This window comes from Balaenoptera musculus, chromosome 19 (genome assembly GCF_009873245.2).
Source record: "Balaenoptera musculus isolate JJ_BM4_2016_0621 chromosome 19, mBalMus1.pri.v3, whole genome shotgun sequence".
Classification (NCBI taxonomy): domain Eukaryota; kingdom Metazoa; phylum Chordata; class Mammalia; order Artiodactyla; family Balaenopteridae; genus Balaenoptera; species Balaenoptera musculus.
Window position 1 is genome coordinate 29,858,959 of NC_045803.1, and position 27,621 is coordinate 29,886,579.

General features: G+C 38.8%; 1 protein-coding gene across 2 annotated transcripts in view; it reads left to right on the forward strand.

Annotated features, from left to right (window-relative positions):
* FTO (FTO alpha-ketoglutarate dependent dioxygenase) overlaps positions 1-27,621 on the forward strand; it is a 364,377-nt gene that overhangs the window by 129,188 nt on the left and 207,568 nt on the right. For both annotated transcript variants that reach the window (XM_036834210.1, XM_036834211.1), the window contains exons 5-6: positions 19,527-19,606; positions 26,878-27,021. In XM_036834210.1, coding sequence (XP_036690105.1) covers positions 19,527-19,606; positions 26,878-27,021 — 224 coding nt within the window. The remainder of the gene's footprint in view (positions 1-19,526; positions 19,607-26,877; positions 27,022-27,621) is intronic.

A 27,621-nucleotide genomic window follows, 5' to 3' on the forward strand; every position in this document is an offset into this window, starting at 1 on the left:
CAATTTCATTCCTTTTTATGGCTAATACTCCACTGTATATATGTACCACATCTTCTTTATCCATTCATCTGTCAATGGGTATTTAGGTTGTGTCCATGACCTGGCTATTGGAAATACTGTTGCAATGAACATTGGGGTGCATGTGTCTTTTTGAATTATGGTTTTCTCAGGGTATATGCCCAGTAGTGGGATTGCTGGGTCATATGGTAATTCTATTTTTAGTTTTTTAAGGAACCTCCATACTGTTCTCCATAGTAGCTGTATGAATTTACATTCCCATCAACAGTGCAAGAGGGTTCCCTTTTCTCCACACCCTCTCCAGCATTTGTTGTTTGTAGATTTTCTGATGATGCCCATTCTAACTGGTGTGAGGTGATACCTCATTGTAGTTTTGATTTGCATTTCTCTAATAATTCGTGATGTTGAGCAGCTTTTCATGTGCTTCTTGGCCATCTGTATGTCTTCTTTGGAGAAATGTCTATTTAGGTCTTCTGCCCATTTTTTGATTGGGTTGTTTGTTTCTTTAATATTGAGCTGCATGAGCTGTTTATACATTTTGGAGATTATCCTTTGTCCATTGATTCATTTGCACATATTTTCTCCCATTCTGAGAGTTGTTTTTTCGTCTTGTTTGTAGTTTCCTTTGCTGTGCAAAAGCTTTTAAGTTTCATTAGGTCCCATTTGTTTATTTTTGTTTTTATTTCCATTACTCTAGGAGGTGGATCAAAAAAGATCTTGCTGTGATTTATGTCAAAGAGTGTTCTTCCTATGTTTTCCTCTAAGAGTTTTATAGTGTCCGGTCTTACATTTAAGTCTCTAATCCATTTTGAGTTTATTTTTGTGTATGGTGTTAGGGAGTGTTCTAATTTCATTCTTTTACATGTAGCTGTCCAGTTTTCCCAGCACCACTTATTGAAGAGACCGTCTTTTCTCCATTGTATATCCTTGCCTCCTTTGTCATAGAATAGTTGACCATAGGTGCATGGGTTTATCTCTGGGCTTTCTGTCCTGTTCCATTGATTTATATTTCTGTTTTTGTGCCAGTACCATATTGTCTTGATTACTGTAGCTTTGTAGTATAGTCTGAAGTCAGGGAGTGTGATTCCTCCAGCTCCATTTTTTTCCCTCAAGACTGCTTTGGCTATTCGGGGTCTTTTGTATCTCCATACAAATTTTAAGATTTTTTTGTTCTAGTTCTGTAAAAAATGCCATTGGTAATTTGATAGGGATTGCACTGAACCTGTAAATTGCTTTGGGTAGTATAGTCATTTTCACAGTATTGATTCTTCCAATCCAAGAACATGGTATATCTCTCCATCTGTTTGTGTCATCTTTGATTTCTTTCACCAGTGTCTTATAGTTTTCTGAGTACAGGTCTTTTACCTACTTAGGTAGGTTTATTCCTAGGTATTTTATTCTTTTTGTTGCAATGGTGAATGGGATTGTTTCCTTAATTTCTCTTTCTGATCTTTTGTTGTTAGTGTATAGGAATGCAAGAGATTTCTGTGCATTAATTTTGTATCCTGCAACTTTACCAGATTCATTGATTAGCTCTAGTAGTTTTCTAGTGGCATCTTTAGGATTCTCTATGTATAATATCATGTCATCAGCAGTGACAGTTTTACTTCTTCTTTTCCAATTTGTATTCCTTTTATTTCTATTTCTTCTCTGATTGCTGTGGCTAGGACTTCTAAAACTATGTTGAATAATAGTGGCGAGAGTGGACATAATTGTCTTCTTCCTGATCTTAGAGGAAATGCTTTCAGTTTTTCACCATTGAGAATGATGTTTGCTGTGGGTTTGTCATATATGGCCTTTATTATGTTGAGGTAGGTTCCCTCTATACCCACTTTCTGGATAGTTTTTATCATAAATGGGTGTTAAATTTTGTCAAAAGCTTTTTCTGCATCTATTGAGATGATCATATGGTTTTTATCCTTCAGTTGTTAACATGGTGTATTACATTGATTGATTTGCATATATTGAAGAATCCTTGCATCCCTGGGATAAATCCCACTTGATCATGGTGTATGATCCTTTTAATGTGTTGTTGGATTCTGTTTGCTAGTATTTTGTTGAGGTTTTTTGCATCTATATTCATCAGTGATATTGGTCTGTAATTTTCTTTTTTTGTAGTATCTTTGTCTGGTTTTGGTATCAGGGTGATGGTGGCCTCATAGAATGAGTTTGGGAGTGTTCCTTCCTCTGCAAGTTTTAGAAGAGTTTGAGAAGGATGGGTGTTAGCTCTTCTCTAAATGTTTGATAGAATTCACCTGTGAAGCCATCTGGTCCTGGACTTATGTTTGTTGGAAGATTTTTAATCACAGTTTCAATTTCAGTACTTGTGATTGGTCTGTTCATATTTTCTGTTTCTTCCTGGTTCAGTCTTGGAAGGTTATACCTTTCTAAGAATTTGTCCATTTCTTCCAGGTTGTCCATTTTATTGGCATAGAGTTGCTTGTAGTAGTCTCTTAGGATACTTTGTATTTCTGCAGTGTCTATTGTAACTTCTCCTTTTTCATTTTTAATTTTGTTGCTTTGAGTCCTCTCCCTCTTTTTCTTGATGAGTCTGGCTAAAGGTTTATCAATTTTGCTTATCTTCTCAAAGAACCAGCTTTTAGTTTTATTGATCTTTGCTATTGTTTTCTTTGTTTCTATTTCATTTATTTCTGCTCTGATCTTTATGATTTCTTTCCTTCTACTAACTTTGGGTTTTGTTTGTTCTTCTTTCTCTAGTTCCTTTAGGTGTAAGGTTAGATTGTTTATTTGAGATTTTTCTTGTTTCTTGGGGTAGGATTGTATTGCTATAAACTTCCCTCTTAGATCTGCTTTTACTGCATCCCATAGGTTACGGATTGTCGAGTTTTCGTTGTCATTTATCTCTAGGTATTTTTTGATTTCTTCTTTGATTTCTTCAGTGATCTCTTGTTATTTAGTAATGTATTGTTTAGCCTGCATGTGTTTATGTTTTTTACGTTTTTTTCCCTGTAATTGATTTCTAATCTCATAGCGGTGTGGTTGGAAAAGATGCTTGATATGATTTCAGTTTTCTTAAATTTACCGAGGCTTGCTTTATGACCCAACATGTGATCTCTCCTGGAGAATGTTCCGTGGGCACTTGAGAAGAAAGTGTAATCTGCTGCTTTTGGGTGGAATGTCCTATAAATATCAATTAAATCTATCTGGTCTGTTGTGTCATTTAAAGAGTGTGTTTCCTTATTAATTTTCTGTCTGGATGATCTGTCCATTGGTGTAAGTGAGGTGCTAAAGTCCCCCACTATTACTGTATTACTGTTGATTTCCACTTTTATGGCCATTAGCATTTTCCTTATGTATTGAGGTGCTCCTATGTTAGGTGCATATATATTTATAATGGTGATATCTTCTTCTTGGATTGATCTCTTGATCATTACGTGGTGTCCTTCCTTGTCTCTTGTAACATTTTTTATTTTAAAGTCTATTTTATCTGATATGAGTATTGCTACTCCAGCTTTCTTTTGATTTCCATTTGCATGGAATGTCTTTTTCCATCCCCTTACTTTCAGGCTGTATGTGTCCCTAGGTCTGAAGTGGGTCTCTTGTAGACAGCATATATATGGGTATCGTTTTTGTATCCATTCAGTGAGCCTGTGTTTTTTGGTTGGAGCATTTAATCCATTCACGTTTAAGGTAATTATCCATATGTGTGTTCCTATTACCATTTTCTTAATTGTTATGGGTTTGTTTTTGTAGGTCCTTTTCTTCTCTTGTGTTTCCCACTTAGAGAAGTTGCTTTAGCATTTGTTGTAGAGCTGGTTTGGTGGTGTTGTATTCTCTTAGCTTTTGCTTGTCTGTAAAGCTTTTGATTTCTCCATTGAATCTGAATGCGATCCTTGCCGGGTAGAGTAATCTTGGTTGTAGGTTCTTCCCTTTCATCACTTTAAATATATCCTGCCACTCCCTTCTGGCTTTTAGAGTTTCTGCTGAGAAATCAGCTGTTAACCTTATGGGAGTTTCCTTGTATGTTACTTGTCGTTTTTCCCTTGTTGCTTTTAATAATTTTTCTTTGTCTTTAATTTTTGTCAATTTGATTACTATGTGTCTCAGTGTGTTTCTCCTTGGATTTATCCTGCCTGGGACTCTCTGCGCTTCCTGGACTTGGGTGGCTGTTTCCTTTCCCATGTTAGGGAAGTTTTCGACTATAATCTCTTCAAATATCTTCTCAGGTCCTTTCTCTCTCTCTTCTCTTTCTGGTACCCTATAACGCGAATGTTGGTACGTTTAATGTTATCCCAGAGGTCTCTTAGGCTGTCTTCATTTCTTTTCATTCTTTTTTCTTTATCCTGTTCCGTGGCAGTGAATTCCACCGTTCTGTGTTCCAGGTCACTTATCCATTCTTCTGGCCTCAGTTATTCTGCTGTTGATTCCTTCTAGTGTATTTTTCATTTCAGTTATTGTATTGTTCATCTCTTTGTTTGTTCGTTAATTCTTCTAGGTCTTTGTTAAACATTTCTTGCATCTTCTCGATCTTTGCCTTCATTCTTTTTCCAAGGTCCTGGATCATCTTCACTATCATTATTCTGAATTCTTTTTCTGGAAGGTTGCCTAGCTCCAGTTCATTTAGTTGTTTTTCTGGGATTTTATCTTGTTCCTTCATCTGGTACATAGTCCTCTGCCTTTTCATTTTGTCTATCTTTCTGTGAATGTGGTTTTCATTCCACAGGCTGCAGGATTATAGTTCTTCTTGCTTCTACTGGCTGCTCTCTGTTGGATAAGGCTATCTAAGAGGCTTGTACAAGTTTTGTGATGGGAGGGACTGCTGGTGGGTAGAGCTGGGTGTTGCTCTGATGGGCAGAGCTCAGTAAAACTTTATTCTGCTTGTCTGCTGATGGGTTGGGGCTGGGGTCCCTCCCTGTTGGTTGTTTGGCCTGAGGCAACCCAACACTGGAGACTACCTGGGCTCTTTGGTGGGGCTAATGGCAGACTCTGGGAGGGCTCACGCCAAGGAGTACTTCCCAGAACTTCTGCTGCCAGTGTCCTTGTCCCCACCGTGAGCCACAGCCACCCCCTGCCTTTGCAGGAGACCCTCCAACACTAGCAGGTAGGTCTGGTTCAGTCTCCTGTGGGGTCACTGCTCCTTCCCCTGGGTCCTGATGCATACACTACTTTCTGTGTGCCCTCCAAGAGTGGAGTCTCTGTCTCTCCCAGTCCTGTCGAAGTCCTGAAATCAAATCCTGCTAGCTTTTAAAGTCTGATCCTCTGGGAATTCCTCCTCCCCTTGCCCAACCTCCAGGTTGGGAAGCCTGACGTGGGACTCAGAACCTTCACTCCAGTGGGTGGACTTCTGTGGTATAAGTGTTCTCCAGTCTGTGAGTCACCCACCCATCGGTTATGGGATTTGATTTTATTGTGATTGCGCCCCTCCTACCGTCTCATTGTGGCTTCTCCTTTGTCTTTGGATGTGGGGTATCATTTTTGGTGAGTTCCAGTGTCTTCCTGTTGATGATTGTTCAGCAGTCAGTTGTGATTCTGGTGCTTTCACAAGAGGGAGTGAGAGCACGTCCTTCTACTCTGCCATCTTGAACCAATCTCTCCAATACTGCTAATTTTTAAAATTGCTTTTCTTTTCATTCCCAGTGTTTATGGAGTTCCCCAAATATGCTAAACAGTTTTCAAGATTTTTCATCAGTGCTACTAAATCATCTACGTCAACTTATCAGTGTGAAGTTTTAAAAATATTTCCCTATCTATATAGGTTTTTGGTGAAAGTTTTTTCTAGTTTTGAATTTAGTTTCTTCTCAAAAACAGCTGACCTGACAACACAGCCTCCCTCCCACCCCTCACCCCCCACCCCAGTTGAGTTTCCCTCATTTCCCTCATCTAGTTCTTTGGGAAGCAGTAATTCAGCTGTGGTCAGGCTAACTGAAGCTGTGGAGTTTGTGGAGCTTTGCTTTTTGTTTCTTTGCTGTAAGTTTTTTGTTTTATTTTTAGACTTTCTCTTTGTTTTCTGATGCACAGTGTGCAAACAGTATCCTTTTTTCCTCGCAAAGCTTCTCAGGGTTTATTCTGTCCTTGGCTCTGATCTGATTATTTAAGGTTGATCTCACTCTTACCTGCCTGGGGGAATCTACTCATGTGTTTGGTTTTAGAGCCAGGAAGCACCAAGGCTCAAACCGAGTATTTATAATAAGAATTATCTCCCAATTAATAGAGTGTTTGTAGGGGGTCCACTGTGTTCTATGTGCTGCATAAGGTTCTGGAGTATTGGAGATGGATAAAACTTGGTCCTTGCCTTCTAGGAATTATGAGTTTGGAGTGGCCCTTTCGGACATTACATCATTAAGTATTTTCCAAATTTCAGTCATTCGCACATCAGCTTCATGGTTTTTGCCATATCCATGTGCTACCCATGCTATTATTACTTATGTAATATTTCTCTCTAGATTAACTCAGTTTTTTTTCTTTCGTCAAAATGAATTTATTTTGGGAGATTTTATATCACTATCTTAAATGGAAAACCAGTATCACTTGACATAATTAGAAGAGTTGTTAAAAAAAAAAGAGTTTATAGAAAGAAAGTAAAACAGAATTAAGTGCCCACCACTTTTTGCTGAAGGTCCTGAGCCTCAGTCCTGTTCTGTCTTTAGTAACTGTTATGAAGAGGTGTTAACTGGATCATGGTACCAATCTTGGACTTTGTCCTTCATGTCAGCAGGAAGATTGGAAGATCATTACATAGGGAATTACTTTCTCCTGGTACGATTCAGTGGTAAATTCTTCAGTTCTTCTCATGGATGAGTCCTGCATTTGTTACACACTGATCTAAGTAAGCCCTAAATCTCTTGCCTTCCATTTGCATGTTGCTTTCCAGTTTACAGATCAATTTCACATAAGCAATTTCATTCAGTCTCCAAACAGCCTTGCCAGGGAGAAGGTGCAGGGATTGTTCTGTTCTTTTGTAATTTGCCGAAAGTCACTCACTTCATGTGAGGCAGAACAGGGACCAGTGTGGGTTGCAGGTTTCATATATGGTGCTTTTCTTGCTCTAAAAGAGACCATTTAGGTTGGATCCCAATTCACTGAAATCTCTAGGTGGGAACGCTTTTAGGGTTAAGATCATCTCTTTGCCTGCCCCTCCGCTGCTTGCCTCAGCATCTGAGTTTGTATTCTGAAGTCTTTACCCCATTGTTTTGAGCATTATTTGTAGGTAGAACAGATTATTAATTCATTTTTTAATATACCACCTGGATGTGGATATTTACCGTGAGTATAAACGGGTGATAGTTTCAGCCAATAAACCACTTTCCTTTTGGATACTCTGTTGGAGTTTCTATGAATATTTTGCACCTTTAAAAGAAGTGAGAGTCAGAATGGTGCTATTTTTAATAGCTTTATTGATTTTCTGTATTTAAAAAAGTACAAAAGTACTTCTGTACAAAAGTAGTAAATACACATGGTAAAGGCTCAGCTACTTTCTATTAATAACATCTCATGTGTTCTTTTCTGATTGAAAAAGTAATACATGCTCATTGTAGAGAAAAGAAACTCCGAAAAGTATAAAATGAAAGAAGAATATAAAAATCAGATTTATGCCTATTTTAGTACATTCCTTTTCAGTCTTTTTCCTATATGTGCATATATACGTATCTGGAATAACAGTAGTATATGAATAACTTCTATGTTTATTGGGGACTAATGACAAGTCAAGCCTTCTTGGAATCTTCTCAGTAACCCTGAGAAGTAGGTGTTAGCTATATTGAGAAAGAAAAATTTAAGGTTAGAGCAATGTCGTTACTTAGCCATGGTTACACAGCAGGTAAGAGGCGTGGATTGAACTTGTCACTTTAGCCCACTTGGGCTCTGACACCTGTGTCAGGCCATCCCCTCCCCACCACCTGGAGTCCCTCCTCACCCCACTGCGGCGCTGACCCCTGCTTTGGGCTTCTGTGCCTTCCTCCTCCTCCCTCAGCGTGATGCCTAAGTTGTTCGGAAGGGCACAAAAGAAGGTGACAGTGGTGGTGTGTTTGCTTCTTTCTTTTCCATTTCCTTTTTAAAAAAATTTTTTTTAAATTAAAAAAACTTTTTTATCATCTTTATTGGAGTATAATTGTTTTATAATGGTGTGTTAGTTTCTGCTGTATAACAGAGTGAATCAGCTATATGCCTATGTATATCCCCATATCTCCTCCCTCTTGTGTCTCCCTCCCACCCTCCCTATCCCACCCCTCTAGGTGGTCACAAAACACTGAGCTGATATCCCTGTGCTATGAGGCTGCTTCCCACTAGCTCTCTGTTTTACATTTGGTAGTGTATGTTATGTCCATGCCACTCTCTCACTTCATCCCAGCTTTGCATTTCTTTTTAAAATTATGTTCTTCTTGGCTCAGAAAAACATTAAAAATGAAAATATTAAATAATTATGTTGTCCTTTAACTTATATATTATAATGAATATACATTTTAAAATATACATGGTTTCCCTTTTTCTGTTGTAGGTGATAAACAGAAGTATGTTATTATTTTATAGGAGCTGATATCCAAGACATACTATCTAGTCCTGATTTCCCAACTCCTGTCCTCAGATATAGGTGAAATAACTGATAACCTACTGAACTGGGCCAAGCATAGCCCACTGTACCCAAAGTTTGTATTTAGAATCTATTTTCTTATTAAGGTGTCATGTTTGATTTCTAAAATGAATTTTCCCACACCTCCTCTTAGCCAAAACAAGACAAAGATAAAAGCAACCGTGGTCTAAAGCTACCTTTTCTCTTTACTTTTTAAAAGCCAAATACTATAAAGAGCCTTGTGGAGGGACCCCAGCCCTGTGCTGATATCTGAAATCTGAACTTCATAGCACTTATGAAAAGGAAACAGTTTAGCTCAATTTATAATAATATATTGGTCTGCAGAGGAAGTGCAGACTGAACCCTGCTGTCTCAAGTAAATACTCCAGGGGTGTCTGATGGGGAACGTGTCGGGTGCCTGTAATAAATCCACTGCCTGTGGAATTGAGTGAAGGCCCTGCTTGCAGTGCCTGAGGACACGCTTAACTGGGGTTGTCACGGTTTTACTTTTAAATTGGAATCTTTGCCCTAATCTCAGAGTTAGACATGACCAGATTTGCAAACAGATTTACAATTTTCACTAATTTTCCAACCAGGACTTCAAAACACACTTAGAGAAGAAAAAAAAACACACTCTGGTTTTTCTCAGAGTAGGATGATTTACTTTGCCACAGATGTTTTCCATAGACTGAATGCAGCCAGGGAGTTAGGGACTTAAAGGTGGCTTGGAGACAAACTGTGGGTTTGTTTTTTTGTGGAACAGATTATACAGTTGAAGGGACATCAGCCAAATTATGTTCATTAACCAGGAGCTGAGTGTGGAGGTGGGATGGTTCAGGACGAAGGTGAGTGCTAGATGAATATTTTGGGCAATGCCCCCCCCCATTTGTTATCATTTTTTACATGACACTCTTCAAGACTCTGTTCTATCTCCTCTCTTTACTTTTGTTTCCTTAAATCCAACTACATCTCATTTTCACATATGTGTCATTACTATACCCATCAGCTATTTCAAAGCTTTAGTTGCCAAGTAAAAATTCCATGGCAAAAAAAGAAAACAGCAATATAAATTGAAATGCACAGTATTTCTTTTTTGGGTTGGCATTCCCTCACCAGCAGTTCAGGGTAGAATAATGGAAAGGCCATTTCCCATCAGGTGACCAGGTTCCAGACTCCCCTCTTGTCCGTTGGCTGTGCATTGTTAGTTCCCCTCTGAGCCTCTGCCTCCACTGAAAAACTAGTGCTTCACGATACTTGCTTCCCAGGGTTATTGTGAGGCCAAATCAGAAAGTATATGGGAAAGTGCTTTGTAAACTACGACTTGAACATGGCGACTCATTATGAAGGCTGGGACCTGGGTCATGGTGTATTGGAGAACCAGTGAGGGAGGGGGTGACGGAAGATTGCTGAGTGTTGTGTTCTTACCCTGCTTCATGCCCTGAGTTTAGCCAGCTTTGCACCTAACCATTCCATGTATATATGTCCATAGCCATATAAAGGAACTACAAGAAAGGGAAATCTCCCCAGTTGATTCTTGAGGGTGAGAAGAGTTGACATCTGGCCATTGTTGAATCAGGGCTCTTGGTAACCACAGTCTTACTTTGGTGGGGGCCAGGTTTACTTACAGAGCCTGGCCCATGGATTTTTCTAGATGAGGTTCACCTTCTCTGAAATACCTATGTCTTAGAGCAGCAAGTCCTGGCGCACCGTGAATGTTTGATGTGGTATAACCTGAAAATGTGCCACGCTTCTATTTCTGGAGCCAACCCGAGCCCTCGGGTTGGAGCCCGTAGCTCTGTGAGCAGGAAGAACAGAAGCCTCTCGGAGTTTACCTGAGGCTCCTCTGGGACTTCGCTTGGAGACCATAGTATCTTTGTAAATCCTCCAGATGTCCCTCAATCCTGCCCTGATTTAGACCTTTTATTCAAAGGAAAAGGCTTTTGTTATTTCTTCCTCTGACCCCATTCCCTTCCTCCTCCAACCTCTGACTGACCAACTGAAGTAAAAAGTACCTGTAATATATGGCTTAATCATAAATTCTGAATAATTATACTTTATTACCTCTCATGGGTCTTGAAACCGTAGGTGCTACGTTCTGCTTTCTGCCGAGGCACGGGAATAATACAGAAACAGTAATAAATTAGAACTTCAGGCTGCAGTCAGTAAGCTTGAGGAATTGGCATTTAAGTGGAAAGTGCTTGAACAGCCAAATGAGCACCTGTCATGTTTATTTTCGCTTTGAAAAGTAGGAACATGACAGTATAGTTTCAACCGCTTGTCCAATGTGAACTTACTGTGTTCTCCTTCCCTGCTCAGCAACTGCAGTATTTGCTTCTTGCTGTTCACTTTTTTACAGGGTTGAGGATGTGTCTCTTCTCCTGAAACTTTCGCTCTAAAAGATGCCCCTAAAGGCTGACGTTTTCAAACTTGGGCTTTTTTGACTTGATACCGGATTTTTTTGGTATTCAGTTGAATTGGGGAGAGGGCACAGCAGGTGTCATAGGCTCTGAGGATAGGAACCTGAGTGTGTTCCTAGGTACTTGGAAGGATTTGCCTCTCTTACGCTTTCTTATCATATCCAGTCTTTTTGCTTATTTCTGTAGTATTTATGTTGTGAACTTTACTTGAAGCGCATGTGATGAGTACCTACTGAGGGTCAGGCACTGTGCTGGAGGCTTTGATATATTTCATTTATTTCTCATAACAAGCCTGTCAGGTAGGTAGTTGTCCCCTTCTGAGCCCCATTTTTTCCCCAGCAAAGAAAATCGATGGGGATTGACTGCTAGTGGGTACCTGGTTTCTTTCAGGGGTATGAAAATACTCTGAAATTAGTCTGTTGTGGTTGCCCAGTCCTGTGAACACACTAGAAGGCAGTGAGTTGTTTGGTATGTGGATTACAGTTCCATGAAGGCTTCTTTAAAAAAGGAAATTGAGGCTCAGAGAGGTAAAACCACTTGTTCAAGGTGACATACCTAGTGAAGCTTGTGTTTGAATCCAGGTTTTTCTGAGACCAAAGCTGTTCTTTCTTCCACTTGGCTAGCTCTACTAATTATATAGTCATGGAATCTTTTTTCGTTAAAAGTGTGGAAAAAAGAATATTAATTGAACGATTAATAGATGAATGCACATATATTCTGCACATATATTCTTAGATTCAAACAATATGGAAGTGTATAGAATAAAATGTGGAACTACTCTTTTACCTTCCTCTATCTGGTCCTTTTGTAAGCCTTAACATAAATATAGTTATGTTAAAATATTTACATCTATGTTACTGCTGCTTTTTAAAAAAAAACACAAATGGGACTTTATATATGTGTGTGTGTGTGTGTGTGTGTATATAGATATATTACTAGAATACTTGCTTTTTTTTTAACTTAATATGTCCTGGAGATCTTTCCTGTCAGTACCTCATTCATATTATTGTTAGTAATATATTAAAAATAATACTTATACTAGGAAATAAAAATTCAAACAGTGGAGCTTGATCTAAAATGTAAAGTGAAGAGCTCTTTGCCATCTACCCCCAAGTTCCATTTCTTAGAAGTAACTACTTTTCACTGTATTTGCATTTTATTCTTTTAGTGATTCTCTCCTTCTTAACTCATAAAATATGCTTAATACTTCAGTATTTTCACCAGCAACTTTAAGGACTATCAGTTTTTTCATGAAGGGAAATGTGGAATCGGCTCTCTTATACTCTTTCTTACTCTCGCTAACTTTTGTTAGTTAACATTTTAGGGTTTTTTCTGTTAATTGATTCCCTTTGTACCAAGATACAGATGCTCTCTCTTGACTTCTGGTATTTCAGTCGTAGCATTACTTTCACATTTTTGAAGTTCATAACGATAACGTACTGATCTGTAATTTTGATGGGACGACCATGCTTCCTTTGTATATGGATTCTGAAATTTGAAAACCCGTACCTCACAGTGCTAATGTGTGTGTTATTAACTGTAGAACCAAATGGAGTGACTGGATGCATACATAGAAGTTGTCATCCACTGTAATTATTAAACCTCTGTCAGATGAGAGGACACGTTGCAAATGTCAGGTCAAAATTTTCTACCTCATCAAAAGCTCGGAATCATGCTCCATTCTTTAGCTAGCTTTGTATTTGAACCATGACTTTCTTGTGTTGCTCTCCCTTTCCCCGGGACTTCATCATTGCCTTTCTGTATTCTTACTGGTGGAAGAGTCGTGCCATAGTGATAGCTCTGTGCCACTAGATGTTTTGTCATACTACTTATTTAATGCTTTGATAAACACTGGCTTCTTCAAACCCACCTGGCACAGTTATCATATTGAGATTTCTTCTCGTTGCACTCCTTGGCAAATTCCATTTTTACTTGGGTCCTGTGTCTTTTGTCTTTTTTGGAATTTTCTAAAAATGCCTTCTGTCTACTTTAGATTCCAGAAAATGTGTACCCTCTACAGTACCTAACACAGTACTTTGAATATGGTAGGTTCTTTAATAAATATTGAATCAATGAGTGAAATGAACGAACCAAGGGTTGGCTTTTCTCCCCTTCATTCATGGCAATACAGGCAAAAGGAAATATTTATTCTATCCTTGAAAGCTCCTGGCTGGAAAGGGTTTTGAAGACCCTCTGCAAAACAGATGGCCATTCATCTAATACTCTGGGGTCTCCAGAGGCAGCGTTTAGAATCTTCCATGACAGTCTATTCCTTCAGTGAACCATGCTTTACTTCCTTGTGGCTAATCCAAATAGCCATGTGGCAACACAGAATTTTCCAAAATGACACAGTGTCTGGATCAGTCTGTACATTCTCATTCACGTTTTTTATAAGAAAACCACCAAAGGTAACAAAAATGTGTTTGTTTTTTTTAACTGAGGATGGATGTGTTACTATGAATTATGAGGTCCTTTTATTCTCTATGGTTCATTCAATCAGTCACACTGTATTGAGGTAATTGTACATCTGGGTTGGGTAGGTAGAGTTTTCCCCTTTGGCTGGCAGTCTTAATATGCCCTCTTTGGCTATTGTGTTATCTCTATAACATGACTCCTAAAAGCACGAGCTGTGGGAAGGAATTTTTTAGGCTTTTAATTTGATTGCATATCCTGTATGCCCTCTTTGCCACTTCTGTAAAGGCAGTGGAGGAATGACCATGAATGAAGCCTTTAAAAATTTTTATTTATTTATTTATTTTTATTAAAATTAAAAAATTTATTTTATTTTATTTTACTATTTTTTTGGCCATGCCACGCAGCTTGTGGGATCTTAGTTCCCTGACCAGGGATTGAACCCAGGACTAGACCAGGAATGAATTTGACTTTCCTGAATCAGTCAGTCCCTGCAACAGATTTCAAGGCCAGACTGTATACCCTATGATGGCAGATTCATTAAACTCTTCCTGTGGAATAATTCTTCTAGGCCCAATAACCATTTAAAATTTTTAAAAAGATATAAATTATAGTCCTTGGTGAGTTCATTATAGTGGCTTTATCCTAAAATTGGTCCTGGCACAAACCTTTCTCCTTATATTTGTTCATACTGTTCCTTCCACCTTGTCATGTTTTCCCCTTGTGAGTTTACATGTGTAACTCACCTATTTAGGGGTGACATTAAAAAAATTTAATACCCACAATGGCAGGGGCACCAACTATTCATTGTGTTTGCCATAACTCTCTTTCCCCTCTGGACTGTAGCAATTGATATAGAAGTCTTATCTACTAGAGCTAAGCTTTTTCAGAGCCAGTATTATATTATATATATTCTTGTGCTATACACAGCACTTAGTACCTTGTGCAGAATAGGAACTTGCTGAGTATCTGGAGAGAACAGCCTTTTTTTCCTCCCTAAGTGTTAACCAGAAACCATAACTATCTTCCTCAGTTGTCAGTGTAAAATCAGATGCGAGATAGGAGTGACTAAAGAGAGAAGTCAAAAGGTATATGAAGGAACAGAACTTAGAGGTTTAAGTGGCTGCTTCTGTTTCATTCATTAACTTCATTTTGGAAGTTCTGGTGCCCAGAGTTCACCGTAGTAGAGGGTGATGTGATGGCTCTGTGTATACAAAATAGGGAGAGAAGAAACTTCATTCAAATTTTCTGTTATCCTAACCTCTGTTCCTTCTCGTCTCTCCATTTCCACAATCCCCTCTGCCCTCCTGTCTCTTGGGAAGAGTTGCCACCTGGAAGAGTAAAGGCAGCCCTTCCCAAAGTGGGATTAAAGTTCTTTTTGCCTATTTAGAAAGCAAGAATGAATGATTAACCTCAAGAATGTATTCTCTTCAAAGCCTAACTATAAACTAAGCATTCCGTAAAAGTTAATTTCAAAAAAAAAAAGAGAGAGAAAGGTGTGTACCCTGAGGTCATCTTCACCTCTGTACTTGTTTTTATGAAAGAGTTTTTAGTCCCCTGGAAAATTATATTGGGGAAGGTTTAAAAAACTAACCAAAACTCTTATCACCCACACTGACTGCAGTGTTCTGTCATTTTTATTTGGGGAATGAATATCTCTTTTCTGAGGATCTCTTCATTGAACATTTCCCTTTGGATTTTTAAAAAATCATCATACTTACTGTTCTAGTTTTTTATTGCTAGGTACAAAAGTAATAATATACGTCATCCAGTCAAAGGTGCTATCAATTTTAAGATGTATTCCAAATTCAGAGATGTTAAATATGAAGAAAAATTAGAATTGATGGTCAATGTAGAAAATTTACAAACTATAAGAAAGTATAAACTGGATAACAAAAATACATCATAATATCACCACACAGAGATAACATCATTCATAACTATTTGGTCTAATTCCTTCTAGTGTTTTTTCCTATACTTGGGAATATGTTTATTTATTTTTTTAGAAAATTAATATCACGTTAGGTATAATGTTTTATATCTTGTTTTTTCCAATATTTTTATATCTTGAACATTTTTCCCTATTAACTATTCTTTGAAAATGTGATTTTTAAAAAATGCCTTAAATAGTAATCCCCTAGTTTTCTCATGCCATTCACTTCCAGTGCTTTGGTATCCTATATATCGCCCTGTGAACATCTTTGTATATACATCTTTGTCTGCACCTGTAAGTATTTCTCTAGGAAAAGTTACCAGGAGTGGGATACCTGGGTGAGGGTGAGAGTGTCGATATGTAAAGACTGTCAGACGGTTAATCAGAAAGACTGTTTTCAGTTTACCTTCCTACCTACAGTGTATGAAACGTGGTTATCAGTTACTTCTACCAGCCTATTTATCTCACCCGAGGCAACACTGGGCATTACGATTTAAAAATATTTTTGCCAGTTTAATGAGTGAAAATAACATGAGTGTGACTTACTATACCTACACATATTCATATCTCCTTGAATGGATATACGATTCTTGAGTAACAATCTTTCCACCTTAAAACTCTATAGATATTGTCCCCTTGACCTCTGATGTTTGATGTTAGGGAGATATCTGAGATCATCTTCAAATTGATTATATTGTGGCAAACTGTGTTTTTTTCCTGTGGACATTTGTAGTATTTTATATTTAATTTTTGAACAGACTATGTTTATATACTTGGTCAGCCATTTTGTAGTACAGACTCAGGCCTTTTCACAACTTTGGAAAATATTCTTCTGTTATTTCTTTGATTATTCTTTCATTTCTCTGTTTTCTGCTTTCTTCCCTAAGATTCCTGTTATATCTGTTTTGGCTTCCAGAATCTGCCCCTCATGTCTTATTTATTCTGTCACTAGTTTTTGTTTTCCCTCCAAGTTCTGGGAGAATTTCTTGAGTTCTCATTTACTTCGGTAATTTGATTTTTCTGCAGCATGCCTTCTGTTGTTCACTCCAGCTATTATCATTTTAAATGAAGCCATACGTATTAAAAACAAGTCAACTCCAAGCAACCTTTCCTGATCTCGTGCTGTTCCATCCTCACAGCTGCTTGCCCCATTTTCACAGGTGCAGAGTGCCCTCTTGAATCAAGCGGCTTCTTGAAATACTGAGAAGTTTACAAAATTTTTTTCTGTCCATTTGAGTAACACCTTTTCCGGAGAGAGTTTCTGTCAAACTGGTTCCTTTCCTTAGAACTGTAATACTTTTGCCTGAGTCTAGTGATTTTTCCTTGTCTGTTTTTCCTTATGGAAAAAGGACTAGCACCGGCTGATAGGCAAGTCGGTGTTAAGATTGGTTCTGTGAAAACTTAGTATAGGTTCCTGACCAAATCCTTCACTTGAAGGAGGAGGAAGAAAATGCATCTTTGCAGGGCCAGATGAGAGAGTTGATGAACTGGAGTGTACTGAATGACTTGTTTTTGTCTTTGCGTGGTATAGATGCTCACAGTATGGGCAAACCCTGGCAGCTTTGGGACCATTCCTGGCATACCTGCTCGCTCCAGTTTCTTACCTCCACAATGCCTGGTTCTCTTCTCAAAACGATGACTTGCGCCAGCAACACATCTGAGAGTCTATGGGTCCCACGGGTTGTGTGCATTTAATACCGTCCTGCAGAGGCTACAGGCCTCTGGGTGCCCTGTAGCCTCTCCTTCCCTTCTGCTCTGCACCTTCTGAGCTAGAGGGGGAGTACTCCTCTCAGGATCTGCTTGATATATTTATCAGGATGCTGCCCTTTTTTTTTTTTTTTTTTTTTTTAGTCCCCCTTTGTTCCTCCACTATATCCCATGGCCAGCTCTGTTCTAACACTTAGCCAGTTTCACCTCATTCATGTCATGGTAAAATCCTTACGGACAAGATCATGTCATTCAGCTCTGCATCTCCAGAACTTAGTACAGCTTCTGCCATAAAGGGATGCCAGATAAATAAATTAGGGCTAAATGAGTGCTCTTGAATTGGGGTCCCCAAATGATACACAAGCAGCCGCTTTGGTCAGCATTACCCAGGGACAGTGCCCCTCAACCCTCCTCTGCATGAGAATCCCCTGGGACAGTTTCAAGAATACAGTGCCTGGGCCTCAACTCTAGAAATTCTTTTTTATTATTATTATTATTTATTTATTTTTGGCTGCGTTGGGTCTTCTTTGCTGCGCGTGGGCTTTCTCTAGTTGAGGCGAGCGGGGGCTACTCTTCGTTGCAGTGCGTGGGCTTCTCACTGCGGTGGCTTCTACTCTTTGTTGCGGAGCACAGGCTCTAGGCATTCGGGCTTCAGTAGTTGTGGCTCGTGGGCTCAGTAGTTGTGGCTCGTGGGCTCTAGAGCACAGGCTCAGTAGTTGTGGCACATGGACTTAGTTGCTCTGCGGCATGTGGGATCTTCCTGGACTAGGGCTCAAACCCATGTCCCCTGCATTGGCAGGCGGATTCTCAACCACTGCGCCACCAAGGAAGTCCCGCCTGATTTTGTTATATTCTTCTAAGTAGTGTTGGACTTTGCTCTAGTGAGTAATTAAATTATTTGGAATAAGTTAGATTCTTTTGAGGCTTGCTTTTAAGCTTTTAAGTGGATCTAGGGCAGCCTTTAATATAGTACTTATTTAACGCTACTACTAAGATTATGCTTTTCTAAAGACTCTATTGTCTCAGGTAGTAGGAACCATTCTGGCTGCTGAGAACACAGAGTATTCCTGGCCCTATGTGAGGTCTGAGATTTGTCTAGCCTATAGCTTTCTGGAACTTCTTTTCCTGCCTGTGGGAAGTTTTCATTCACACATGCACAGATGAATACGTAGCCAAAGACTTGAAGGAACCCTTCTGTAGATGTCCGCTTAGTCTCTCCCTGTGTGGGTTCTTCTGTTCCAGTATTCTGCCTTACAAATCCTTGCTGCCTTGGCCTTCCTAAACTGGAGTCTCTGTCTTCACAACTCAGCAAGAGAGAAAACTGAAAACTCTGAGTTCTGATATCCCCATCCCTACTCTGTGACTTTGAAACTGTTTCTAGCTAGTAAACTAAGGCTCACCTATTTTATTTCTCCTATCTTTGGGGTCACTGTTTTCCAGTGTCAGAAACCTTTGTTTCCTATTTTTGGTCTGTTTTATAGTTTTTTAGGGTAAGAAGGTAAACCTTGTCATGGTTACTCCATAATGTCCATAAGCAGGAGTCCTGCAACTGGCATTTTGCATTTCCTTTCTTCTGTTTAGAGGTAATTTTATAGGTTGTTTTTGCTGACATGTAGGGGGTGTGGTGGTCTTTGCTTCCTAGTTTAAGTCATTGTCTTTCTTAGTATCTTGCTAAGAAGCCTCTGTTGCTTACATAGGAAATCACGTGTTGCTGGGGACAGTTTGGTTCTCTTCTTTGTAATAGAGGATGCGACGTCCTAAGCAGAGGTGTTAACAGATTTTGCCTCACATGTGGCATCATTTCTTAGAATACTCAACAACTTGGCCATTGGTTTTTCTCCCACTGCATGTGGTTTTAGGCATATTCTTCAGCTGATGAATTCACCACCTTCTCCATTCTTGGGTCGTGAATCTGTAGGCTTGAATTCTGTTCTGAGAGCCAAAGCTTTGCAACATGCTGAGTTGGTTGGTTTGCTGCCTGGAAAATTGTTAGGGCAAAATTGATACTTTGACTGGGGAAGGAAAGAGGCAGATTTTCAGATGAAAGATGTTCAACTCCAAATAATACAAAAAAATTTTGGCTTATTCTAAAGGCATGGGTAGAATTAGATGTATCATGAGAAAGGGAAAGAAGTTCAGCCCATAAATAGTGGTGAGTGGGTATCATAAGGCTACAAATAAGTAGGGTAACCCTATAGCCTGTTTGCTAAGGACAGTCCTGGTTTATGCCTGTTGTCCTGAAATAATTATTAATAACATCCCCTTCCACTATTGAAAGTATCATGGTTTTTGATGGTTTTATACCATATGACTATATATATATATGTCATCCTACTTACAAAGAATGGTTTAAAGAATACATGGTAATTGTTAATTCTTTGGTTCTTGTCATTCTTCTTGAATGATGGATTTACTGTTTACTTTGTGTTTTAGTGAAATAGTATTCAGTGACTGATAAGTGTGTGTTGGGTGTTTTTGGGTTTTTTTTTAATTTTTGGTATTTTTCCTGCAGATGATCTCAATGCCACCCACCAACACTGTGTTTTGGCTGGTTTACCACCTCGATTTAGTTCCACCCACCGAGTGGCAGAGGTAAGTGTAAATAAAAATGTGACTCAAACTTAATTGGATGTGACAGAAGTGGTTGCATGAGCAATTTATCATAGAACTTTGGAAGAATATTTGATAGGAAAATTGCTTCCATCTAACTAGACTTTAGCCTCTATTTACTTGCTTTTTTAGCTTTGAGTTGTGTTGGATCCAGTTTTTAAAAGTGTGTTCACAGCCTGGGATAAGTATATTTTGCTTCTTTGGGGTTATGTTTCTTGGAAAAGGTGCCAGCAAGAGGGCACCTTGGCAGGTGTTGCTGGTTAGAGATTTTCTAAGGGGTTTGTATCTGTCAAGGTCAAGGGCAGGAGATGGCCAGAACAAAATAGTAGATTTGTGTGCTTGTGCATGTGTTAGCTGTGACTGGCCTCAGATGGTTGAGAATTTATATTTCCCTTAACTTTTGGGTCAGGCTTCTAGGCATGTGAATGTAAATTAAGGAGAAAGTTACAGTGGTGCCAGGGAATTTCCAAACTCCCCAGTTGTGTTCCTAACCCAGACTTTATTGCTAAATTCTGCCACCACTTGCAGTGGCTGATAGTCAGCTGATTAGACTAGTTCAGAATGGAAACTTAAGAGATGAGGGAAGCCTTTAGTAGTCACCCTGGAGTATTGTGTGTGCTCAGTTAAGAAGTGTTCCAGAGGGCAGGGGAATGATCATGAAAAGGATTACAAGTTGACCTCGTATCCAAGCTTGTTATCTGTGCTTTGTTTTTATAGCTTGACTTTTCATTGTACCACAAGGGGACCAGTGTGAGAAAGTTGGGCAGATGGAATACAATTAAGTGGCGGGGAAGCACAAGCACAAGACCTTTCCAGTCCTGAGACTGTGTGAGTCTATAAGGCAGTGTCATGTCTTTTGGTATTTAGGTAGCTTTTCTAGTGGACTGGTCATGTTGCTAGGTGGCAGAGAGGACACGAGTGTCTGTTTAAATCAAGATGCCAGCAAGCCCATCAAGCGTCCCTTCCCCCTTTTCTCCCTTTCTTCTCTCTTCCATTCAATCATTCATCTAAATATTTGAGTGCCTGTTCTATGTCCAGCAGCAGCACTAGAGGCATGAGAGAGAGAGAGCCATCAACATGACAGGTATGGCCACTAGCTTTGCTGAACTTCCATTTTAGTTTGAGAGACAACTATTAAATAGATTAAAAACACAAATAATTATCTTAGAGACCTAAAAAAGTAAGTTCTGTTAGGAAGGAAGAAAGGAAGGAAGGAAGGAGTGAGTGAAGGAAGGCAAAAAAGAGTGAGCAAGCATTTATAGAGCATCTAATATGTGCTTTGTATTGTACAAAAAAGACTTCATTTTTTGTATAACACAAGATGATATAGACATCTGTCTTTCTAGCTAGAACTCTCCCAAGAATTCTTTAGAGTATGTGGCTACTTATGTGTATCTTTGCACCTTTCCTAATCCAGTCTGGAAAAGTGGACAAGATGATTAGTGCTGTGCTCAGAGGGTTGGTACAAAATGATGAATAAGAAGTTTCGCAAAATGTATTTGATAAGGATAACAATCATATCTAATTCATAGGGTTCTTGTGAGGATTAAGTGAGTTAATACGTGTAAGTCTTTTAGAACAGTGGCAGGTATAGAGTATGCATTCAAAGAATGTTAGCCACTACTACTATTATTAAATTACTACTGCCTCTATGACTACTGCTGCTGCTGCTGCTACTACTATTACTACTACTGTCTTTTCAGTTATCCTGATGAAAAGCTAGTAGGAGGCAGGAACAACAAAAGCTCTTTGTGTGGAAGGCTATTCTGTCTCTATTTATACACTAGAATGTACGTAATAAAGCAGGAGAACTTAAGTCATCAATGAGTCTTAATTGGAAGAGTTGCTATTAACTGAAAGCTACTACTCAGAAGAAGGGAAGTGATTTTAGTTCTTTCATCCATTCTGCAAACTTTCGTTGAAATTTCCAGTGCTCAAGGTATCCTTTTAGACACTTGTGAACACGCAGAGTGCAGAATAGAGAGTAGCAAACAGCATAAGCCTTCACGAGTGACATGACATGTAAGACTTGAACATGTAGGGATTAGGGGATTTTAGGACATTTTAAGACATTTAAGAGTCCTCATCCCATTAGGTGGAAATCTTGTGATCGGATGGGATGGGGATACAAAGGGAGTATTGAGTGGCTCAACTTTGACTGAATCCCAGGATGCCAGAAAGGGGGTGTTGGCAGATAAAGGCTGATCCCTGAATGACCGGATTGTGAAAGATCTTGGATATCAGGTTAGGTGTGTTTTAACTTAAGTTGGTTCAGGTGGGGGTTATTGATGATTTATTTATCGCAGTAGTGACATATTGGAGATATCTTTAAGAAGATGAAAATGATAGAGACATCAATTAAACCTGTTGGTCTGAACTAAGGTCATGGCAACAGGAAAAAAAGAAGAAATTCCCTTGACTAATGTAGGAGACATAGTGACAGACTTGGCAACTGATTGAAGTGGAGGGAGGAATGTAAGAATGAATGAGTGAGTGGATGAATGGATGAACAAATGAATGAATGAGTGAATGAATGGACACACTAACCAAGTAACTCTTTATTGGATGCTTGTCATGCACTGGGCTTTTGGGAGACTCTGAGGTTTCAAGCTTGGGTGATTTGGAGATGACATTACCATAAGTAGAAATAGGGATCTAAGACACGAAGGGAAGACAGTAGTTCAGTTTTGAACAGGCTGAATCAGAGCTGCCAAGAGGAGAGGTCCAGCAGACAAATGGAAGTTTGGGACTAAAGCTTGTGAGAGATCAGGAAACCTTTCCTTCTCCACCTCCTATGATAAATACACACATTCAGAATGCAGTTTGAAAAGTACCCCTCTGGCCTTATTTCCTTTTTTTCCAAGTGGACCATCTTAACTAAAGTAGCAGTGCTTTCAAAATATCCTGAGGTTTAGCTTTCTCTGCTTTAGTCATAGCTGTATTTGTATCTTCTAATTTTTAGGCAAAATTTTGAGCATTAGTTAATTTTTAAAAAAGAGGTGGATATGCATAGTGATAATAATAATATAATCCCAAATCTGTATCTTTTATATTATCTCTATTTCAGTTCAAGCTTATGATACTTTACTAATTAGACATACATAATGTGAATGATGTGACTATCCTGCTTTCTATATTATAGATCAGGATCAGCAAATTCTATGGCCTTTGGGTCAGCCAGCTCTTTTTGTAAATAAAGTTTTATTGGAACACAGCCACGCTCACTTATTTACATATTGTTTATGGCTGCTTTGGAGCTACCATGGCAGAGCTGAGTAGTTGAACACAGACCTTATGGCCTGCAAGCCTAAAATATCTACTATCTGACCTTTTTAAGAAAAAGTTTGCTGACTCTGTTTTACATGATTCTGTGTATACAGGCTTTAAAGTTAAAAGGAATTTTTTTTAAAAATCATCATTTTAAGGTTAACTTTTTATTTCTACCAAAAGTCAAAAATGATAGTATTCAATGCTGGTAAAGTTACAGTGAAACTGTATATTCGTACGCTACTGGTAGTTTTTCTACTTAGTATATTTTTTGGAAAGCTCTATGGGGATATGTGTAAAGCCCCATAAAAATATTCATATCTTTGATCTCATAACACTGTTTTGGGGAATCAAACCTAGGAAATAATTCAAAGGAAGTATATATATAAAGATATTTATCTAGTATGATTAACAGTAGTGAAAAGCTGGACAGAACCTTAATGCCTTGATTTTACGTGACTTGCTAATTAAATTGTTAATATCACCTCATTGAGCAGCATCGACCATGGTAGTTTTGAATACTTATGTACAAACAGTGAAAAGTAGCATGTACATTGATATGTATATATTCATTACAGCTGTGTGTGGATGAAGAATTACACGCAATAAAAATAATTAAAATAGAGTATGGCGGCAGGATTATGTTTTTATCTTACTTACAACTTTTAATTTCATCTTATATTATTGTTTTCAGTAATAGAAAAGGGAAAAGATTTTTTTCTCCAACACTATAGTTAACATTATTGTTTCCCTCAATACAGAGAGGAAAAAAATCCATGCAACTTTATAGCCCTCACTTGTTCTACAAATGTCCTTTCCTTCATACAGTATTAAATTAGACTTCTTTTCTGTGCCAAACAAAATGATTCGCTATTTTCTGCCTGTTCACAATATGTAGGAAACAGATTGTCTTAAGGAAATGATGTTCTGAAATTCATTTTAGTTAATCAGAGAAGAAATCTATTCAGTTTTTGGTTGCAAAAATGTGACTAGAGTATGTCTGATGACTCTCGACCTTTATTTGATTTTAGTTTTTTTCTGGTTGTGACAGAATGTTCTTGGGATGCAACACAGAATATATGTTTTTTTAAAATTTAAATTCTATGTATAATTATATTTTGAATAGGTAGTTACTCAAATGGTTCAAAACTCAAAAAGTACCTAAGAGTGTACAGTTAAAGCCTATTTCTCCTCACACCAGCCAGCTCCTCTTCCCCAGAGGCAACCAATGTTATCAGATTTTTGTTATCCAGGCAACCAATGTTATCAGATTTTTGTTATCCTTTCAGTGATACTTAATACATATTTAAGCAAACACATATGCGATTTAAAAAATTTCTTATATAAATGTTAGTCTACACACTATTCTGCACTTTTTGTTTTGTTTTATTTTAGTAAACCTTGATGATAATTACTTAGCAACATGCAATTCTTAGGGTAGGAAATTTTTTTTTTAAGATATGATACCAAAAGCATAAGCCATCAAAGAAAAAATAGGTGAATTGGACTCTATCGAAGTTCAGTCTTTATGCGTCAAAGGGGACCATCCCAAAAGTGAAAAGGCAGAATGGGAGAAAATATTTGCAAATCATACATCTCACAAGGTGCCCGTATTTAGATTTATATAAAGAACTCTTACAGCTCAATGATTAAAAAGACAAATAATCCAACTTTTTAAACAGGTAAAGGATCTGAATAGACATGTGTCCAAAGGAGATATACAAGCGGCCTATAAACACATGCAAAGATGCTCATCATCATTAGTCATTGGGGAAATGCAAATCAAGACCACAATGACATACCACTGCACACCCGCTGGAATAGGTATAATCAGAATCACAGTGACAAGTGTTGGTGAGCATGTGTGGGAATTGGAACCCTCATACATTGCTGGAGGGAATGCAAAGTGGCGCAGCCACTTTGGAAAACGGTCTGGCGCTTCTTCAGAAGGTTAAATTCAGAGTTACCCTATTGCCCAGCAATTCCATGCCTAGGTAATACACACCCAAGAGAAGTGAAAACTTGTACGTGAATGTTCATAGTAGCTTAACTCATAATAGCCAAAAAGTGGAAACAGCCCAAAGGTTCATCACCTAACGAATGGAGAAACAAAAGGCAGCATATCTGTACAATTGAATGATTATTTGGCAATAAACAGGAACGGGGTACTGACACATGTACAACATGGATGAACCTTGAAAATATCCTAAGTGAAAGAAGCCAGTCACAAAGGACCACATATTGTACGATTTCATTTATATGAAATATCCAGAGTAGTCAAATCTATAGACCCATAAAGTAGATTAGTGGTTGCCTAGGGCTGGGAAGGCTGGTAGAAATGGGAGGGGGTGACTGCTAAAAGGAACAGTGTTTCTTTCTGGAGTGATACAAATGTTCTGAAGTTAACTGTAGTGATGGTTGCACAACTCTGTGAATATACTAAAAGACATTGAATTGTATGCTTTAAGTGGGTAAATTTTATGACATGTGAATTTTATATCTCAATAAAACTGTTACCACTCCCCATGCCCTCCCAAAAAACTAGGCCTGATTATAGGTTCTTTACATCAGATGAACTCTAATCACCCAGGAAAAATATATATATTCCCCCCTCCTTTTTTTTGGTTGCAAGCATGGCTCCACCAGAGTTCGTTTAACTGGTCTTTTGTTGATGGGAAATTTTGTGTTGTTTTTAATCTTTTATTATAGTAGACGGCATTTCAATTAATTACCTCTTACGTAGGTTACTCCATATTTGGGAAAGTAAAGGTGCAGGTAGAGTATGTTTATAGACAGAATGTCATTAAAAAAATGTTGTAGTGTTGTCTGTGGGACAAAAGTGAGTGGTAATTCATTCCCATTTCTTGTTTTTTCTTTGTAGTAAATTGGAGCCACTGCCCTTCTGCTCCCCACACTTTGGGATCTTCCTATTAAAATACATATTAGTCAAGCTTCTGTTTTTGGCACAGAAACTTCATTTTTTTTCCCCAGGCATGCCCAGGTCACATTGTATAAAGTGGCAGTAACTGTGCAAAGAATTTTTGTGCCAGGGGATTAGCCTTCAAGGTTATTTCGAAGGGATCCATTTAAATTGTAAATATTAAAATAAAAATACTCCGGGGAGACATTTCCCTTATTGGGTCTAAAGGATATTTACAGCGGGCGTTTTCTCATTCTGGGAAATCGTGTCATTATCAAAACAAACGGATGCACACTCCACCTGCATCCTCTTCTTTTCTGACATATGCTCATTCAAAGAAGGAGTTTGTCCATTTGACCTCTGTTTTGCTCCCACAGACTTAGAGAGGGATGGACTAGTTATCTGTGCCTTTGCTGATACCCAGGTGCTAAGTTATGCCTTTCAACATGCCTTGAGGGTACGAACCACATATTCTCCATTATTTGAAGAATCTATTCTGCCAAAGCAGACTTGCAACTGCCTAGTGTATGCTTTTCGCAGAAAAGGAAAATGAGTTCTTTGCCCTGTGTTTATAACTTCATTTTTTTCCCCATTGCTGTTCTATTTTGTGTGCTTTTGAACCAGTTCTACAGTCTGGTTACCTTTTTTTCCTCATTGTTAGGTGCAGGGCACTTGAGATGAAGTCAGGGTTCTTGACTTCTTGGTTCATTAGTTACTCCTCCAATAACTACTTATTAAGTTTCTTTTATATTTAAGACTCAGTTCTAGGTGCTGCAGTATATGTATAGTATATACATTTTGAAACAGGGCTTTAGCCTTCAGGGAGCCTACTCTTTGGAGATATGAAGCCCATGTAATAAAAAGCAGCAAGATGAGTGACCCAGGTGACGGCCAAGCTGGCAGCACAGAGCCCAAGGAGAAAGCTTCTAGAGTCATTCTTAAGCTGAGAAGCATAGGCTGACCTGTGAGGGTGACAGGTCCGGGAATGGGACAGACGTCCTAGGAAGGGAGGCTTGGTAACCTTGGAGTTTGCTTACCATCTCGGTGGCTGGTTCTACCTCTGCAGTGCTCGACGGGGACCTTGGATTACATCTTACAGCGCTGCCAGTCGGCCCTGCAGAATATCCGCGATGAGGCGGACAATGGTGAAGTCTCTTTGAAATCCTTGGAGCCAGTGGTTTTGAAACACGGAGAAGAAATCCACAACGAGGTAAGGACTTTCAAGAACTGTGAAGATTCTCTCCTACTTGCGAGCTAACAAGTTATGCGGCCACAGTTTGCTATGAATATAAGAGACAAAGGGTGGTTCATTACTTACAATAGCAGTAGCCAGGGCATCAGCATTTTTGCGTCAGTTCTCCAAGCCTCTGTTTCCACAGTGGGCTGGATAGCATGTGCACTTGGAGGGGTTGTGTTCTAGAAGAGGAGCCTGAGCTGAGGTAACCCGACTCTTCCATGATGGGCAGTAGGCATGTCTGTCGTTTGCTCCAGATCGAGACACAGCTTTATCCTCCAAGTCTGTTAGCAATCCTACCCTTTATTCTGGAGGGAGAAACTCTATCTTCCAAGCGTGTTCACTATAGAGACATCCTTGCAATGAGAGTGTGAAGCAAAGGGCAAGATATGTAGAAACACAAACAAGAGACCCATGAAGGATAATCTTCCAGCAAGGACTGATGGAAACTGAAGGTGGATCCTTGGAGCAGGTGGACCCTACGAGCCTTGCCTTTTGTTTAGGAAATTAGTAGCAATTCTGAAGTCTGTGGGACCAGCATGTCTGGATCCCATGAGTCAGTGTTTCAAAAACTTT